This window comes from Haliotis asinina, chromosome 2, assembly GCF_037392515.1.
Source record: "Haliotis asinina isolate JCU_RB_2024 chromosome 2, JCU_Hal_asi_v2, whole genome shotgun sequence".
NCBI classification, from domain to species: Eukaryota; Metazoa; Mollusca; class Gastropoda; order Lepetellida; family Haliotidae; genus Haliotis; species Haliotis asinina.
In genome coordinates this window covers 4,130,565-4,149,174 of record NC_090281.1, presented here as the reverse complement: position 1 = coordinate 4,149,174, position 18,610 = coordinate 4,130,565, and the positions used below count along the sequence as shown (strand labels likewise).

General features: G+C 38.7%; 1 protein-coding gene across 4 annotated transcripts in view; it reads right to left on the bottom strand.

The window, feature by feature from the left end:
* Positions 1-858: 858 nt before the first annotated feature.
* The window catches only part of LOC137273150 (breast cancer anti-estrogen resistance protein 3 homolog), a 125,085-nt gene continuing 107,333 nt past the window's right edge, over positions 859-18,610 (bottom strand). For all 4 annotated transcript variants that reach the window (XM_067805623.1, XM_067805624.1, XM_067805625.1 and 1 more), the window contains exons 4-7: positions 18,467-18,530; positions 4,547-6,118; positions 3,836-4,004; positions 859-3,314 (exon numbers count right to left, since the gene is read on the bottom strand). In XM_067805623.1, the coding sequence (XP_067661724.1) occupies positions 2,808-3,314; positions 3,836-4,004; positions 4,547-6,118; positions 18,467-18,530 (2,312 nt within the window). In that variant the 3' untranslated portion in view covers positions 859-2,807. The remainder of the gene's footprint in view (positions 3,315-3,835; positions 4,005-4,546; positions 6,119-18,466; positions 18,531-18,610) is intronic.

Genomic DNA, 18,610 nt, shown 5'->3' with positions numbered 1-18,610 from the left:
TGAAAAAGCACCAAAAATATCTTTGAGATGACTCCTTGTACCAACAGGCAGCGTATGCATTTCATGCCAGGTGAATTGACAGGGTGGGAGACCTAAATGCTATCTATAGTCAGATGTATTCTTTTCAGCAGCTATTCATATTTTTTTTAAGTTTTACCTGGTTTTACGGATGAAAATGCTTTTCTGAATAACTTATTATACATCCCATGGAATGCCAGGTTAGGTCGAAAGAGAAATTTTGACATAATGCTATTTCCAGTTGTGCAAATTTTTGGGATATAGAGTAACAGCCTAAAGATAGTTTTTTTCTGTTTCCGACAGTACTTTAGTACTTTAGATGTTATCTCAGTAACTGCTTTCTAAATCTGCAGACTCGGTTACGTGACCAGGGTGATGTTCGGTTCTTTGTAGTACATATGCTCTGGGCACAGCAAGTGTCCAACAAACAGGTGTAAATGCTTCAAGGCAAAGCTGAAGTGCAACAGTCGCTGTGAACCTTGGATAGTTGTCTCACAGGGACAAGCCACATCCTTGATCACAACAGCAAACAGTCATGTCTAGTCTAGAGGTCACTATTTACAATTTGACATAAATGTAGAAACTAAACAGTATATTCTTACGAGGAACTGGTTGATGGAGGTCATCATATCCAGGTTGTCTGAATTGACACCTGTGATGTCAGTTACTGGACTGTCTGGTTCACACCTCTATAATATTGCTGGAATGTTGCAGCTTGTGAGGTCAAACAAAGATAACTGTTGATGTTCAGGAGATACTGGATGAAGCTGCAGTAAAATCTACACGTTTCTTGTTTCTTTGATCTTGATGCTCAACAAAATAATACAAAGGAAAACATGATAATTATGAATTATTTATTCACATGTGTAAATAAGATACTCGCATTTCATGAAACAACCATATACATCCTTATGCGTTTATGGTAACATGAGTGTTTTTTTCTGTTACTTTAAAATGTCAACTCTCATAATATATGGTTAAATGAACATTTTGAAATGAAAAGTTAGTATTATTGCTGATTGATCAATTTATCTTACCCTCCCTAATGACAGACACCAGTTTTGCACTTTCAGTTTTATTCATAACCTTATTCATTACTGTTAATGTATAACTTGTCAATACACATTTGAGACAATGGAAAGAAAAGGGCTGTAGCGATATAATTTGAATGGAAAATATATAACAAATAACAGGACCTGATAAGTTGAGATGACAGATAGCATGCAGGATGTTGATACATGCAGTAGGAATGATCAAACCTTTGTTCTGCTTATACGCAGAAACTCACATAATCTACATATGCCAAAACTGGGTATGACTGCAAAAAACTGCTCAAACTGAAATAATTATACAAAGCTCCTTCGCTGACATGACTGAATCACCACTGACCAATGATATATGGTTTTGTGCAACCAGCAGAAAGCTTACTGGTACTTAAGGAAAGATGGAAGTCCTATGTAGTTCATGCCAGGTTAACTGAACCACGTTGAGCCATGTTCCAGCAGGGAAAACCAAAGTGATGCATGTCTCCATGGTATGCCACTGTGTAAGACTCATGAGCACAGCTAATAAAACCTAGAATCATAATGAGGGTGACAAACCATTAGCACCAAGGCATTATATAACTGAACCACCCTTGCTGCAGTAACAATTAATTTATACAATTAAAGCTATCATAAAATGTGCCAAATGACTTCTTACAGCTGAAGGAAGATCCAGGATTTAGAAAAACAAGGGATTATGTAATACTCTTGTCTTGTGACGCCTAGTGAGTGAGTGAGTGAGTCTTCCGTGTCATGAGCAGACCCTTTAACCATTAGGCTACACTACCACCCCATGGCTTAGTGACAAGGCCACAGATAAATGTAAAGTGTGGGAAAATATGGGGACTTAGTCTCTATCCAACAGTGAGTTGCTCTTGTTAAGACATTTTGACTCTGTCTGAAATCCAGTGGGGCTGTCAATAGCACTTGAATAAAACTGTTAAAAATTAAGTTCGTAGTCAGATGTTTGTTGAAATAAAACATGAAACATGAAACTAAAGAGACATAATACAAAGAAGCCAGTCAACAGTTGCAATATCAAACAAAAATCATTCAAACAACTAGTAAGTCTGATGTGCTTAAAACAATCCAACTGCCTTGGTCCAAGGGTTCTGGAGTTGTCTCATAACTACCTGATATGTCTGCTATTTGACAGAACAGAAGACTGGCAATGAGGGTGGGATTCTAGGACCAAGCTGACTGTGAGGTAAGGTTTGGTGATTTTGAACATGTAGGTCATTGTACACATCATCCCAAACTAGATTGTCTTGTTCTGATTCCATTATTTGAGGACCATCTTTACATGTGGAGTACTGCGTCAACAACAAACGTCCACACCTTGTAAGTGGCTCTCAGTATGACACGATCAGTAAATATTCAGTACACACAAGTCCTTCAACAATCTTCAGAACCTGGCATTCATAGTTCTCATCTTTGATGAAACTTACACTAAACAACAAAATTAATTAGCATTATTTCCTTTGCAAACTGAATTGTAACGTACATGTATATTGAAACCTACACGGCAACAAGCAAAATTAGTCTGTTTGTAGTACATCTATTAACTGACTATGTGGGCTGACAAAAAATAAATTTCGACATAATATAGTGATTGAAACAAAACTTGGCAAACTGGAAACTGATGTAGTACTGTCCAAACAAAGAGCTCCATCATATCACACTAAATAGCACCATCAGTAAACAAGCTGTCTTTACACGCAACAAGCACAAAGTTTCCAGAATCCTTTACACTGCTGTACCATCATCTCCCGGGGGTTCCGCTCGATCGGACAATACTGTCAACAGCTGGTCGAACTTGCTGTGGCGATCGGAACGATTGACACCACAACCTTTCAGTCCCCAAAACAACCTCAACTGCGTTTCAGTTTTGAACATGTCTGTCATTTCATTATTTTCTTTCATTTCACTGATCACAGAGCTCCCAACTATACGGTAGAGTGCAAACTGGGATGCAATGATTCGTGCAGTGTCCAAATGAGCCAGAAATATTTCTGTACCAAACAAAGCCTTGTCCGTATCCTCCCATGGAAGACTGCTCATGACAGAGTCCAGATCTCGCTCCAACAAATGTACCACCGGGCTTATATTAGGAATACACACATTTTGCAAGGGGAGAGAACTGCTCCCATCATTAAGGGCATTGTATGCAGTCTTGAGCTTTGTGTCGAACAGGTAGGCACTTCCTGTGTGATTCTGTCGGAGAACCAGCCACATGTCCCGTAGTCTTTGAATCTGAAAAAGTGTCAGTAAAACCACTGATTTAAAATGATTGGTGATACTTAACCAGCAGTGTCACTAGAACAATTTAATCTCTAGCACTACTCTGTATTAGTAGGTGGTTTACGGTATGGTATAATCAGGATATCTGCAGCATACACTAACAGTTCTTTTATCATCTTCAGAACCTGGTAATAATATGTGTAAAAAGGCAATTTAATAAGCTTTATTATCATTTGTATTTGACTGAAAATATACAAAGATATTCTTTCACGAATTCAGTGACAAAACAGCAGTGATTGAAGTGTTTTTCTGTCACACTGTTACCTCCCCTGTATCCATGACAGAGTGCTTGCAGTGAATAACTGAGGTTGTCTACTTTTACAGTCTGAAGTAAATAGATCTGCATGTGCAAAGACCATTACACACTTCAGCTCTCACCAACCAACACTTGCACAACCAAAGACTGTTGTCCTCAAAGACATTGGTCTATCATGATAGCTGACACTTACCGTGTCATAATGTCTCAGACTCACCTGTCGTGACACGAGGGCGTCCATGACGCTGACAAAACCAAACAGATTCCCAATGGTGGTCTTGAGTTCACTTGCAACCTGGATCCACTGGCTGGCCATCCGAGCCCGCTCAGTTGTCGTCGCGCACGTCAATGTGGACACCATCACCAGCAGCTTCATACAATGACATCTACAACAAAAGTGGAGTATACAAGACTGCATCAATCTGTGATATTTGGTGTGTTGTTTCAGGCTGCACTCAGCAACATCCCAGCTATATGACAAAACCCCATAAGTAATTGCACCTTGACTGCTTGCTTGTTATCTACAGGCAAACATGGACTGTTGCAGAGAATGCGCTTACAAGAAGTAGGCAGTACATGGCAATGAGAAAACCCACTTGGTTTTAGAAAGGTACAACAGACACTGGCTAGTGCACATGCAGTGCATGACAATGAAATTAATTCCACACAAAGCTGTACATACCTATTAACTCTCACATGGTCAGTGTAGCAAGGTCGTTATTCACTATACTTAATCACAACCTTGGGCCCCTTCACTCACAAAGGCAAGGGTCAGTGGGCGGCACTCATCCACACTAATATGGGTCAACTGTCAGATCAGTGCTCAGCTTATCCTTGTTTGCCAGTATATGTACATTTATGGCAGATCCCTAGAACTGTGGTAGTCTTGTAAATCATATTGTTAAAGATACATATAAGTAGAGCATACCTTTCAATCAAGTCCTGCCGTAGTTGCTTCCCCTGAGGCAAGGTCAGCAGTTCCAACCCAGACTGCACTCCAACACCAAAGTCATGTTCCTTCAGAATATTGAGCGACTGTAAGTCCACTTTGGTCATATGTTGAGCAATAACTTTAGGACTTCCTTCCAACAGAAGTGTCTTGACTGAGATCATGGAGGAAGCATCCAGAGGCTTATTATCACTTTGCAATAAACTGGTTTTAAAGTCATGTGGTGAGTAACTCATATGAGATTTGACCTTAGGTGTTGTAATTTTCCTTTGCCTAAGGTATTTGACATCGTAAACACAGCTCTCTGGTCCTTGGTTGTCCATGACAGTGTCCTTAGGCGAGTCAGGCTCACTTGTGTCAATCACAGAAAACCTGGTGTCAGAGAAAAGTCTCATTCTCGATGACGGATCTTTTTTTGTATTGGGTGTGCTTGTAAGTGTTTTTTTAAGATTGTTGAAATTATTATCATAAATGTCTTTCTCCCCAAGGGGGTCATTGTCCAGTCTCCTGCTGTTCAGTTGTTTCACCTTGTTCATCACATTGTTCTGATTGTCAGTCAACCAGCTCGGACTCTCCTTCACCTGACAATAGTCTGAGTAGTCCCGGCCATCGTCTTCATACAGTAACTTGTTGCGAACCTCCACCACAGGCCGCTGCTTGTATTTCACTGAAGGTATGCGGCTGGGCTTGGGAGGAGGAGGTTTGGAGAGGTCACTATCAGACCCTCCTTTCTCAGTCCCGTTCTGTGGACATGGAGCCAAGCCACCATTAGGAGTCAGCACTGGCTCGCTCCCTGCCCGTTGGTGGTAAACAGGCTGAAACTCTTTCCTTCCTGACAGCTGAGGGCTTGCTGTTGGCGTGTTGATCATGGGGAGGCTGTCACATCGGTCTATTGATGGCGAACGGCTTCTGTCATCCACCATGTCATCCATAGACAACAAGGGTTGACTGCCGGTCCGTTTGGGACCTTTTCGGTTCATTCCTGGGCTTCCAAAAGGGCTTCCTGTAGGGGTGGATAGTGGGCTACCTCTGGGGCTTTGTTTAGATGAGTAAATGTTCACAGCAGCGAGGCTTGTCAGAGCTCCATACTTGGAGTCATAGTAACTCAGAGGCATAGAGCGTGCAATGGGTGACTTGAGCACAGCAGATGATGCATTTGTCACAGGCTTACCTTTAGATTGATAGTAATCAATTAAGACCTGAATACTATTGAAAGACTCATCTTCAAATTGATAATAGATCTTTGGTAGGGCACCGAGAAGAGAATCTCCAACTAAAGCATTTATCATGAAGTGAAGAGGGACAGACTTCCAGCAACATGTTAACACAAAATCCCCAGGTCGAGATATACAGTCCCTCACAAGGAAATCACCATCCTCAGTGACCAGGGTTTCAGCTCTCTGTCGGGAGATGTTACCATGGTACCAGGACCTGCTCTTTAGCTCTGATGGATCTGCATTGAGTTCCTTTTGAAGATCTTGTCGGAGTTTCTCTGGTGACACCTGAAGGCTGTGGTAGTCAGGATGAGAAAGAGGAGATGGGGGGCTTGTCCTGAAACAGATGTCAGTATCGTCAGAATTAATCCTGAGTGAGTGAGTGAGTGAGTGAGTGAGAGAGTGAGGTTTCATGTTACATGTCAAACACTGTTTGAGCAAAGTAACATTCAAAACCTCAGTTAACCTTATATAACATTTGCAGAAATTTGTTAGACAATCTCATATTTGACATACCAGTGACATAAAGTTCATATCCTGACTAATACCACATAATCAATGTTATTTTAAAGATGAATCATTGACAAGCCTTTGCGTGTGTTGTGATAGGCGTCAGTGTTGGGGTCTGTACTCCCAACATGCAGCGACATCTTCAGACATTACTGTTTCCATGACAATACAGGGATCCTACTTTTCACTATCCTACTACTCCGGGTCAGAGTCTAATGTTAAGGGTATACACAGAGGAAACAAAGCCCTGAATACAGGAACATGTATATCTAATTCTGATACAAACAAATCTCTGAATACATGTACATGTATATCTAATTCTGATACAAACAAATCACTCCATATACATTAAAAAGGAGCCCAGAGAGCTCAGATAAATCTAGACTTGCTGCATCATCTTGCTATCTTTTGCATCATAGAAAAGGTTGGGTGACGAGTAAAATATTGCATTCTATGGACTGTGAGCCAGATAAGATACAAGAGGCAGTGAAACAGGTGGTCTGACATTCCTGGACTGGGATGTGAACGTTACCAGTATGTACCATCAAGACACGATTTCAAGTCAACAGCTGTCAAAACACCCATAAACATTATCCTACACAATTGATTATAAAAAATGAACTAAGTTGCAGATTTTTTATGACTATGAATGATACATAAGAAAAGCAAGACTTATGGACGCCAGCTTGCCTATTGTAAATAATGTTTTGGAGTGGTTGCTTGCTCCTTTGTTGGATGATACAATCCGAAATGTGTTAATCATAATATAGAAGTCAACATCCATAAATCTTTCTTTTTTTATGCATTCCACTTCCAAATGCCCTTCAAAGATTTCAGGAATGATACACATATTTCTTGCAATACTTTTTTTTTCACACACGATGATTACTTATGTTTTTTAAGACAGGTCAATATAATATGTCAGTAGCATTTGACCAATCAAACTACTTGTTCAAATGTATTTTTCTAGAAATTCTAAAGAACACTGCGTGACTGAGTCAGTGAAAGAATGAATGATTAGCTGAGTTAGTGAGTGAGATACAAGTGAGCCTGGGAATGAGATATGAATGGTTAAGAACGTGACTGAGTGACACATACTACAAATAGATATATCCCTAAATTCACATGGAACAGTTTATGATACTGAACCCATGTGATGAGAATCAAACCAGGTCTGACAGGCGCACACTTCACCCACAGAGCCACCCACTATCCAGACATTCCTGACACAGCCATAACCATACAACAATTACCACTGACAGGAACATCAGTCACATGAGTAATCCCAGGTCAATAAACCACGGCTAACTACACTGAGAAATACACTCCAGATGCTCGTTTCCATGACATTCATCACATCCAGCCATATCCTCTGCATAGTCTCCATCTTTGATGTGTTAATTACACTAAGAAAAATACTTCATCAAACTGGATGTAAGACAGGCTGGCTGTTCGGAGTGCCGCTCCACATCCTCTGTGTTCTGGCACTCCTGTGTGGTTCCTGTGTAGGAGGGAATACCAGTATCTGCCAGAGACTCTTCTAACTCTCTTATCCATTGCCAGAACAACAAAGTTGGACTAATTGTAATCACTCAACCTACATCATAAACTGGTTCTCTTCAAACATAAACAGATGATGAGAAACTCCCCAAATCCACTGTGTTATTTAGCTGTTTTTCTTTAACCTTGAAAGACTTTTTAAAGAAATCCAAACTGCATTAGCTGCACATTATCAACACAAAACTCCAAAATCTAGCAGATTCCCGGAACCTGAGACATACGGTTCTGTATGTGCAATATCTCCGCACATGTAAACAGACACAGAGCTGATGTTCCGTGTGTCTTGTGGGGAACAGGTGAGTTTTGTATACGTAATAGATAAACAAATTTCTCAGGTGACTATGGACATGATGCCATCATCCTTATCTCGAGATAGAAGCTGTAAGATAATTCCGAGATGTGTAAGAACAGGAATCCTGTGTTAAGTTGTCCAATTGTACTTGTTGCTCACAGTGGCAGTTGCATGACATCGGGGGACTGTGTCAAAAGTAATGGCTCTGCTTAGACAGAATTCAACAAATATTTCTAAACGAATAAAGTAAAGAAGCAAAAAAAAAAAGAATTTCTTTACTGGGTATGTTATTTCCTTTTACTTTGTTTTGTTTTATGCCTCACTCAGCACTATACTAATTCTATAAATAATCTAGGTTTGATTTAAATAGTAAGCGTGAGTGAATGAATGTAGTTTTATGCTGCATATGGCAATCTTCCAACTATATGGTAGCAGTCTGTACAATACAATGACATGAGTCAACCATGTCAGCGAGCTTGACCATCGGATCTAGTTAGTTGCCTTTTTTCGGTAAAACTGAAAAGACCAATTCTACCCAAATCTCCTCAAGTTTAAATCATGATAACTTCCAGTGGTGCAAATTAACATTGGAAAATGTCAACCTGGACCAATGCTACTGCTAAAAAACCACACATAATCTGAGGAAGTAACTACATGGCTTGTGTTGAAGGACTGATAGTTTATGACATGAAGTAGGACTAAATGATCTGATCACACAATGAATAATTCTCTTATAATGTTCTATATCAGAACTGAAGCATCATATATATTTCTGTATTGTGCAACAGGTGCAACCTGTATTTGTCAGCTGGAACATGGTTACTAACTAAGGTTGCAATGAGCACAATAGTGTCAATAATTCAGAGTTTTCCCAATTTGAATATTTCTGTTATTTTCATAAATCCAAGTGTTCCCCTAGTCATACAGACCCTGAAGTTATTATATCCAATAAAACCCATGAAAGTCCAGACTACGTGGCACATCTAGAAGATGTGGCAAGTTAGACTGCCACAGCTTTAGGAAATGAAGAAAATCTTTCTATTATATACTTTTTTCCTATGAACTTTGTTTGTGCACAATATGTTCATTTTAGAGACTAGGTTTTAGTCTTGTGTTTTCCAAAATGGTTTATCCGTGTCCTGCTCTGAGATGCCCCCTTGTTGCACGTCTGCTCTAGCTGCTATATAAAGTTTATTTTAACACATCATGATTCATACCTGATTAGATACAAACCAGGAACCTGCAAGATATTGGGGGAAAGCGGTCAGTGGGGGAGAGGGGGGACATTCCTTAGAACAGGAACTTTTGTTTCCATGCCAAAATTTGAGCATGCAATGTCTGTTGAGAACCTACAAGAAACATGTCACTTCCATTAAAGCCAGCCGCTAGTCTGATAACCCACACACCTGTTTTCCATGAAAGTCTGCTAGTGACTGATTCCACTTCCTTGGTTTTCAAGTTAAATAGCATTTATATCAGGTGTCATGGACAGGTGAGTGCAGTCTGACTCACTAGAGGTACCATCATAAATACATGCAAAGGCATATAAAGTGTTCATCTAAACAATCATGGAGACATACAGCACAGGTTAAATACATAACTGTATAAGTCATTCTTTCCGTCATATGAGTTCAATTTGGAAATGTCCTCGGCTTCCAAAGTCCATTCAACACAAAACATTTGGAAAGCTTCACTGAGGCCATGAATGATGTAATCCTGATCAAGCTATTTTTGAGCAGTATTTTTGACAACTTTATGTGAAACGTATATTAATCTCTTGGATTTCTGATTTTGTTTTGGGGCTAGAATAGTGCTGACCTCCGCACAAAACATCACACACTCCCACCAACAACCAATACATTTGTTTACCATGTAATAAGATATTATTCATGAAAAAAGAAAGACACAAATCACTGATAAACTAAAAACTAACAAAACATGAGAGAGTGTTTCCTGAAAAAAGATCTGTGTGTTTACGACATGCCAGTGATTACCTGTGGGTGGTGGGGCCTGTTAGGTCTGACGCTGGGGATTCCAAACTACTGACTTATCAAATTGTAAACACAGTTACACCACATGTGTCCTTGACCTTAATGGAACCCAGTGGCCACTCACAGACCTGACCTGTGTTCGGGCGCCATCTGTTGGTGGTTCCCTCCATCTCTGTGTTTCCTCGTTGTCTCGGTGACTCAGTTTTTTGAGTGTGTGAGGCAAAAATGAAATGTGTGTGGATTTCCATGCTTTTGATTATATGGTTGGAAATAAAAAACAAGCATATTTAAATGGGAGGGGTTTTCACAGAAAGAACTTTCATGGACGCTAGATTACAGAAGATCTATTTTCTTGATGAACATTTATGTGAGTGAGTGAGTGCCACTCAGCTTTGAAATGACAATGGAAGAGTGATCCGATGATTGAAGACACATACAAGTCCTGACAAAAGTAAAAAGTCTCTACTAAGCACAGATGTATTTAAACTTCCCAACCATTCTCCGTAGAAGGTACCTGTACGACAAGTGAATGAGTTGGGTTTTACACTGCTTTTAGAAATATTCCAGCATGGGCACCAGAATCGTCGGCATGACAAGCGCTTTGACCACTTGGCTACACCCTCTCTCCCCCCAACTCCAATAAGTGAGCATTTCACATCAATCAATATCCTGGCAGGGAACGTGAGCAATAGTACCATTATTAGTTTCCAGGTGGAAGAAATATGTAAAATGAGATAGGTCACAGACATTTTCCACCTTGAGCCAGAATCACAGAATGGTGCTGACAGACCATAGCTCATCACAGTGGTGATGGATGGCGCCAGACATTGGCCAGTATGGATACTGGTTGGCAGGATCAAAAGCGGTCACACATGCTGGCACTGTCTGACACTGATTACCACAATGGTGCTCATTAGCCTTACATGTCATGGCTGTACATACATATACTGCCGTACCTACATATACTGCTGTACATACATACACTGTTGTACATACATATACTGCCGTACCTACATATACTGCTGTACATACATATACTGTTGTACATACATATACTGCCGTACCTACATAAACTGCTGTACATACATACACTGTTGTACATACATATACTGTTGTACATACATATACTGCTGCACATGCATATACTGTTGTACATACATATACTGCTGCACATGCATATACTGCTGCACATACATATACTGCTGTACATACATATACTGCTGGGTGTGACAGGCCAGTGATTTACTACTTGGTGTTGTTCTGTCGTTTTGCCGTCAATGGCTTGGTTGTTCTATCACTCCATGTCACTGCTGTTGAATGATCTTTCTTGAACGACCATAACACATACAGGCATTTATCATTTGCTTGAAAACAGGGATTTTTAAAAAGTATGTCTGTTGACTTGGGTTGCATTCTCATATTGGGTAAAGCCCATATCTAGCATCCCTGATGTGATATTGCTGGAATATTGCTGGAATATTGCAAAAACAGCAGCACAAAACTCACTCACTCACTCAGTAAACATGAACTGGCACAGATCCAGCGCTACGTTAGAATCTATTACTGCCATCTACTCCAGGCCATGCAGTCACAAGTTTCATCTGTTGTTTGAGACAATGCTCAGGTTAATGGTACTCAACGATTCTATACAGAGCCATTAGTGAATGTCAGAATTCATCCTTCTTAGAGCGGATATCAGTGGTACTTTGTTCATTTATTCAATCTTATCTGAACAAAGATCTTTGACACCTGTAGCACCTCCCTGTAATGAGGCATCCCTGGCTGCATCAGGTGTGGCACTGAGTGAACTCTGATCTCTCAGTGTAAATGAAGGATCACATTTCCGTTTATCTAAAATGGTTCAACTTCATATCTTTACCACTTTTACTTTTAATTACTTTTCTGACATGTTTGGACAAAAAACTAAAATGATATTCAACATAGCCTTATCTTCATCAAATATATCAAATTAACAGAAATTAACTGGATGTGGTCTGATGTCATATTTCCAGTCTTCATCATTATAACATCCACGTAGCAACGTACTACTGAGAATAACTCATAGTCCCCCAAAACTATTAACTTTCCTTACAACAAATATACCCAACACAAATATACCCAACACAAATATACCCAACACAAATATACAAATATACCCAACACAAATATACCCAACACAAATATACCCAACACAAATATACCCAACACAAATATACCCAACACAAATATACCCAACATAAATGACTAGGTAGTCATCTGTTATCTGGGCCAGATCTAAACAATCCAGTGATGGACTGCCACAAACTGGCTATTGGAGATCCAGTGATCAACTCTTACATCCACCCCTTCCCCTGCTTCACTCACCCCCTCCCCTTGATATCTATTTCTATTTATCACATGATAGATTGAGTTACTGACGTTATCTCACACATTTGGTATTATCATCTTGTAAACCTGCACAATTAGGTCCCATAAACTGTTGACTAATTTTCTAAGATATATATAAGATAAGATAAGATATTTATTACATAGCATTCCATGAAGGAACAGTGGCAACATTCTTTTGACTACAGACAAACATACACGAGTCATTAGAAGATTACATATCCTCCCGGCCCCCACATGTTTGAAACGACAAATAATCTGAGAGTTACTCATTGTTTTTTAGATGAAGTTTGAATTGTTTCCATGGAATTCATGAAAATTATAAATGCCATATATCTGTAACCAGCAAAGTCACAATTTCATATATCTGCCAAGATCTGTTGAAAGATATGAAATGGTTTTCGAGTTGTTCTCTGGGAATGAAGCCCACCCCTCCATTTTCAGACTAAGTCCAAAAAGTGTCCATGGAAACCAAGAAAATAATATATTACAAAAACCTGTACATAGCAAAAGGCACCACTTCAGCTTCTGACTCATATATCTACCAAGTTTTGCAGAAAAATAGTGAACGGCTTTTGAGTTCTGCTCTGGAAACGAAACACACCTCCCACTTTTGATACTATGTCCAAAATGTTTCCATGGAAACCGAGCAAAAATAATTAATCATAAGATGCTGTACGTAGCTAAAGGCACCACTATAGGTTCTGATTGATATATCTACCAAGTTTTGCAGAAAAATATTGAACGGTTTCTGAGTTCTGCTCTGGAAATGAAGCCCACCCCACTTTAAGACTAACACCAAAATGCTCCATGGAAAAACAAAAAAATATAAATGCCAAAAATCTGTAAATAGCAAAAGGCACAATCATAGGCTGAGATTACTATATCTATCAAGTTTGGTCTAAAAATATTGAATGGTTTCTGAGTTATGCTCCGGAAACAAAATGATTATGGATGGACGGACGGACGGGGGACGGACAGACGAGGCGTCGTCTATATCCCCCCGCATTACATGCCAGGGGGATAAAAAGGTACAAATATACAGAAATACACATACATGAGCCTTATAACAATTAGACACTAGGAGCTACATAAGCAAGGTATATAATGAATCACAGTAACAAGACATATGATATAATGTGTGTAATAGTGGCCTGGGACAATCAAGAAGTCTTCTATATTTGTTTAAAGTTATACATACAGTAACAAATTATTTCTATACTATTTGGTTGGTTATTTTTAAACATGAGGCTAAAGTTTTCGGTTGTAGTTAGTCTTTGAAATTTATTGTTTGGAGATGAAAGGAACTTAAGTATGTGGCACCTTACTTCTGACTATTTAGAATAATACATGAAACAGTGCTCTTCATCTTCAATGACTGAGCATTGACTACAGAGATGTCTTGCAGAGGTGTTGATGGTCTTGTTCTCCTACCTAGTTCAACATGTAGCTTGTGACCATGCAGCCTAACTTTGTGAAGTGAACACAGTGTTTTTACTATCTTGCAGTGTTCAAGATATGGTTTGAATTTAATTCCTGATTAAAATTTTCTGTAAGTTCAAAGTTTGTTCGTTGAATTTAGTGAATTGGGTTCATCTTGAAGAGAGGAGTGGAACATGTCTGTAAATTTCAACTGGAGGTCCTCCAGAACAGACTAAGAAGTTAGATTACTTTCCTTGATGTTAAACTTATCTAAGATGCAACTGAGTTTTTAGTACCATCCAATTTTGTGTTTGGCAGTTGTTATTGATTCATTAAAGACATGTTTCAGAATGGTATTTGGAGACTGTAAAATATGTCTGTAGAAATGAACAATGGATCTAATAGTAGAGGGTATAAACCAAACTCTGCTCTGTATGCCCTGTTGTGCGTTTGCGGAGAAACTCCCAGAGTACATTTGCAAAATTGTATTTGTAGTTTTTCAGGAGAAAAAGTATCTACATGTCTCAGCAGAGCAAAGTCCCCAGACATTACTGTCATAAAGAATAACATTTTCAACAATTGCCTTGGAGATTTTGCAGCATACTGATGGACCTAAAGTATCTCCAAACAAATTAGGAGAGAACATAGTACGCTCCTTGACCCTATTTTACAAGTCTAAGACATTAACACTCTGCCCTGCTACCGAGCATCTGAATGGTGGATAGCGGGTTTTTGTGCCAGAATAACTACATTAGTATTTTCAATATTGATAGTTAATTCATTGCCACCGGAGGAATTTGAGAGGTTATTGAGAAGTTCCTGGAGTTTACCTGGTGAATCAGACAGAGGGACCAGATAATCGGCAGCCAGTAAATGGAATATCTTGAGACCAGCCAGTGTTAGGCCACTTTTCTCTTTATCAAAATATGATTTAAGATCAGTAATCACTATCAACAGTGTCAAAGGCCTTTGTAAAATTGACAAAGCAAGCATAAAGCTTCCTTTTCTTCGATTTAGAATTGTCAATAACAGTTTTTAGTATGAAGATGTTATCAGATGTGATAACAGTTTTTAGTGTGAAGACGTTATCAGATGTTCTGAAACCTGCTTGACATTTATCAAATATTTTATTGTTTTCACAGTATTTGGTTATTCGCTCATTAAGTACTTTACAAGAGAGTTCACCAAGCAGCTGCTTATTGCAAAACCTCTATAGTTGTTGGGATCTATTCTATTACCCTTCTTATGTAATGGGGGAATTGATTAGTGGTTTCCCTCAGTGTGGGCAATGCTGTAGACAAGCATGGCTGCAAATAATATGGCACTTTTTTAAAATTGCTTATCAATACATTTACATGCAGTTTCTGAGGTTATGAAAATAATCATCAATGTTATATTATAGAGTATAATATATATGTTTTTAACTGATGTTCTTTGTGTTTCCAAACCATACACATTATATACAGAACACAAAAGCCATATGATATTTCTGACAAGGACACAAACAGTTAGCAATTATCAATGACAAATAAATAAATAATTGATGTTATTAGTTATTAATAGTTGATAATATTATTACTAACTAATCATGTAAGTATGAATCTAACTCATGGCTGTGGGCCATCATTATAAATATGGTTTGGAAAGAGTCAAGATGGAAAAGAAGAAAACCAGAACTGTTTTGGAGCTGCAGATGACAGGAATTCTAGAAAAGTGTTTTGGCGTATTCCCCTCAGTTGACTGTGAGTTGACTGTAAACTGACTGAGAGTTGAGTGTAGAAGTATCTGACACATCTAGCCACTCTAAAGACTGAGCTGGAACATGTGTCTCAACATGTGCAGACATTCCTCCAGCAATAAATCACAGAGTGAGTGATTTCCCTGATATTTCAGTCAACATGGAGTCTACATTCATGCTGTCTTCAGCTTTGTTTTCACCCACGGACAAAGAAACTTGTGGAGACAAAAACAGACACTACTATATTATATTATTTGCACATCTTTAAAATTTAATGTTATTTGATAGTTTTCAGTTGGTCGGTTTGTTCATAAATATATGCTGTGTTAAGAGTGGAGTCTATGTACACATGAGTATTCAGTTCTGTAGAAGAAATCTTGGCTAATGGCGGCGAACAAGGGCTTGTTACATTTGTAATACGAACATTCAGATAATAACTAACAAGGAATTACTGATAATCTGAGCTCAGTGAATCCATGGCACTAACACCAAGCCTTAGGCGACAGGCTTACTGCATTCATTCACAACAGACAGATTATCTTAAGTCCAAGATTCCAGTAGGTTACTCTGTACATTACTTATAGACATTTTAATAAATGAATGATGTTATTGCAAATTAACTCCACAATGAATGATGTTATTACACATTAACTCCACAATGAATGATGTTATTGCACATTAACTCCACAATGAATGATGTTATTACACATTAACTCAACAATAGCACATGGTCACCTGTGGCAATAAGAACCATAAAGTACACACATGCACACACTGTAGAGTTATTACACCTCAACAGTCTTCAGTTACTGGTAAAGTATTAATTAGTTTGTTGTTTACACAGCACTTAACAATATCCAGCTATCTGGCGGCGGTCTGTAAATAATCCATTCTGGATCAGACAATCCAGTGATCAAAAGCATGAACACCAGTCTACGCAGTTGGTTACTATAGCATGTGTCAACCAAGCCAGTGAGCCTGACCACTTGATGGCAGACAAAGAGTTGCACTGATGGGCTATACTCCTAGCCCAGTCTACAGGACACGAGGTCAAAGTGCACCCAGCATCACACAGTCTTCTGTTGTAATGATGTGATGCATGTCAGTCTGTCAGTCATTAACGACTCACAAACAATGTGCCAGTTTCACACAGGATGCTGATTAGTCAACATCAACACTGTCAATAACAACGTCAGTCCATGGTGGGCCATTATGGTCCAGGTTTGTATAAGTATTATCATGTACATGTAACATGGAGCAAAGGACATATCTTGTAAGTCACATCAGAAATGCTGTCATGTATTTAGTTTTCAAACAAAGTGTTGAGAATACACTGATTACACCTGTGGTGACCTGATTGACCATCCTGAAACTTCTGTAAGGCTGTGATATGTTATATAAGTCCTGGTGTGATAAAGTCTTTGTAAATATACAAAATCTTTACTACACAGACAGACAATTTCAGGCAATGGAGACTGAATGTTCTGGCCAAGACAATCCAGTGACTGATATCATGAACACCTATCCACAGTCACAGTCATCTAAGGAGAGACACTTGATATAGTTTTGGGTTCAATCACGTATCAATCTGTCAAACACCCACAATCAGAAAATGAGAAAAAAAGACATCTAATTTTTTATCTTACTTGGATGGATTCTAAAAATATATAAAACAATTACATATATCATTAAGGCAAAATGAACAGCTGACAAATGCTGAAATGCATTGTAGTCAGTGCCAAACACTGCACATTGAGGAAAAAGTCTTAACTGACAACGTCTACATGGTCTTGGTTAAGTATTATACATTCTGCACTTCCATTAGCGTTCATATTTATTCTTCATCATTTATTTCTATTAAACTGACTGACTGACACACAACATATCCGGGAGATAAGTATGTTATGAAACAAATATATTTTGATTTTGATAAGCCAAACTTCGGTGAGTGAATCTAGTTTTGCTCCACTTTTAACTCTATTCCTGCGATATCCCGTCCAGGGAACCAAGAAATGGACTTCACAACTTGTGCCCATGTGGGGAATTGAACCTGCATCTTTGGTGTGATGAGTGATTAGCCACTAGGCTATCTAGCCAAAATTAGGGTTCCTATATAAAATAAATAATAAGAGGACAAAACAACTCAAAAGGAGCTTGTACTTGTGATAGTGCTTGAAGCAGGGGAGGACAGTTATTGCTCAGTAAGAGAGCATGTTTACAAACTGTCGTATAGCCACAAGTCTAGCAGTTAGAGTGATTGTTGTTTCTATACTTCTTCGTTTCTTCAAACTTCCCTGACAGGCACAACAAGTAATGCAACACTTCCGATTTTGAAAAAGATTAAAAGGGAAATGAAATTGTTATCTCAAAGAAGACAAGACTAGATGTACATACACAATTAAATGAAACTTTAAAACTAAGAACTATTTAAAAAGTAATATTTCTTTTAAAAAAATTGTAAAAAGTATTCTGTAGTCTAAAAGTAATCTTTTTCAAATTAATGAAATTTTTAAGCCAGAAATTTTCTGGTACATGAGGTATCAATTTTGGGATAATTCTGATCAAACAAGTTCCAAAGCTACTTACATGAACACGTCAACATACATCATCACATCCATATTTCACCACATAAGAGAACTCCTGAAAACATTATGCTACATTTCAAACATGCATCAAAAAACCTAAATATGTAACAAATTTCCCATTTTTTGTGTATGTGATGAGAGACATGCATATCATATAATCAAGGAAAGTATACCTTCATTAATGGGCAGGTAAATAACTTACTGTAGATGCTGTTGCAGCGCAGATGATGGAGACGTTCGTCCACTGACACTGCTGTGTAGCCTGCCTGGAATGAAAGAAGGAGAGAGGTTGATTACGACGCCAGGCGCTAGAGAAGTCGACCAGTACTTGTACAGGATACAGATG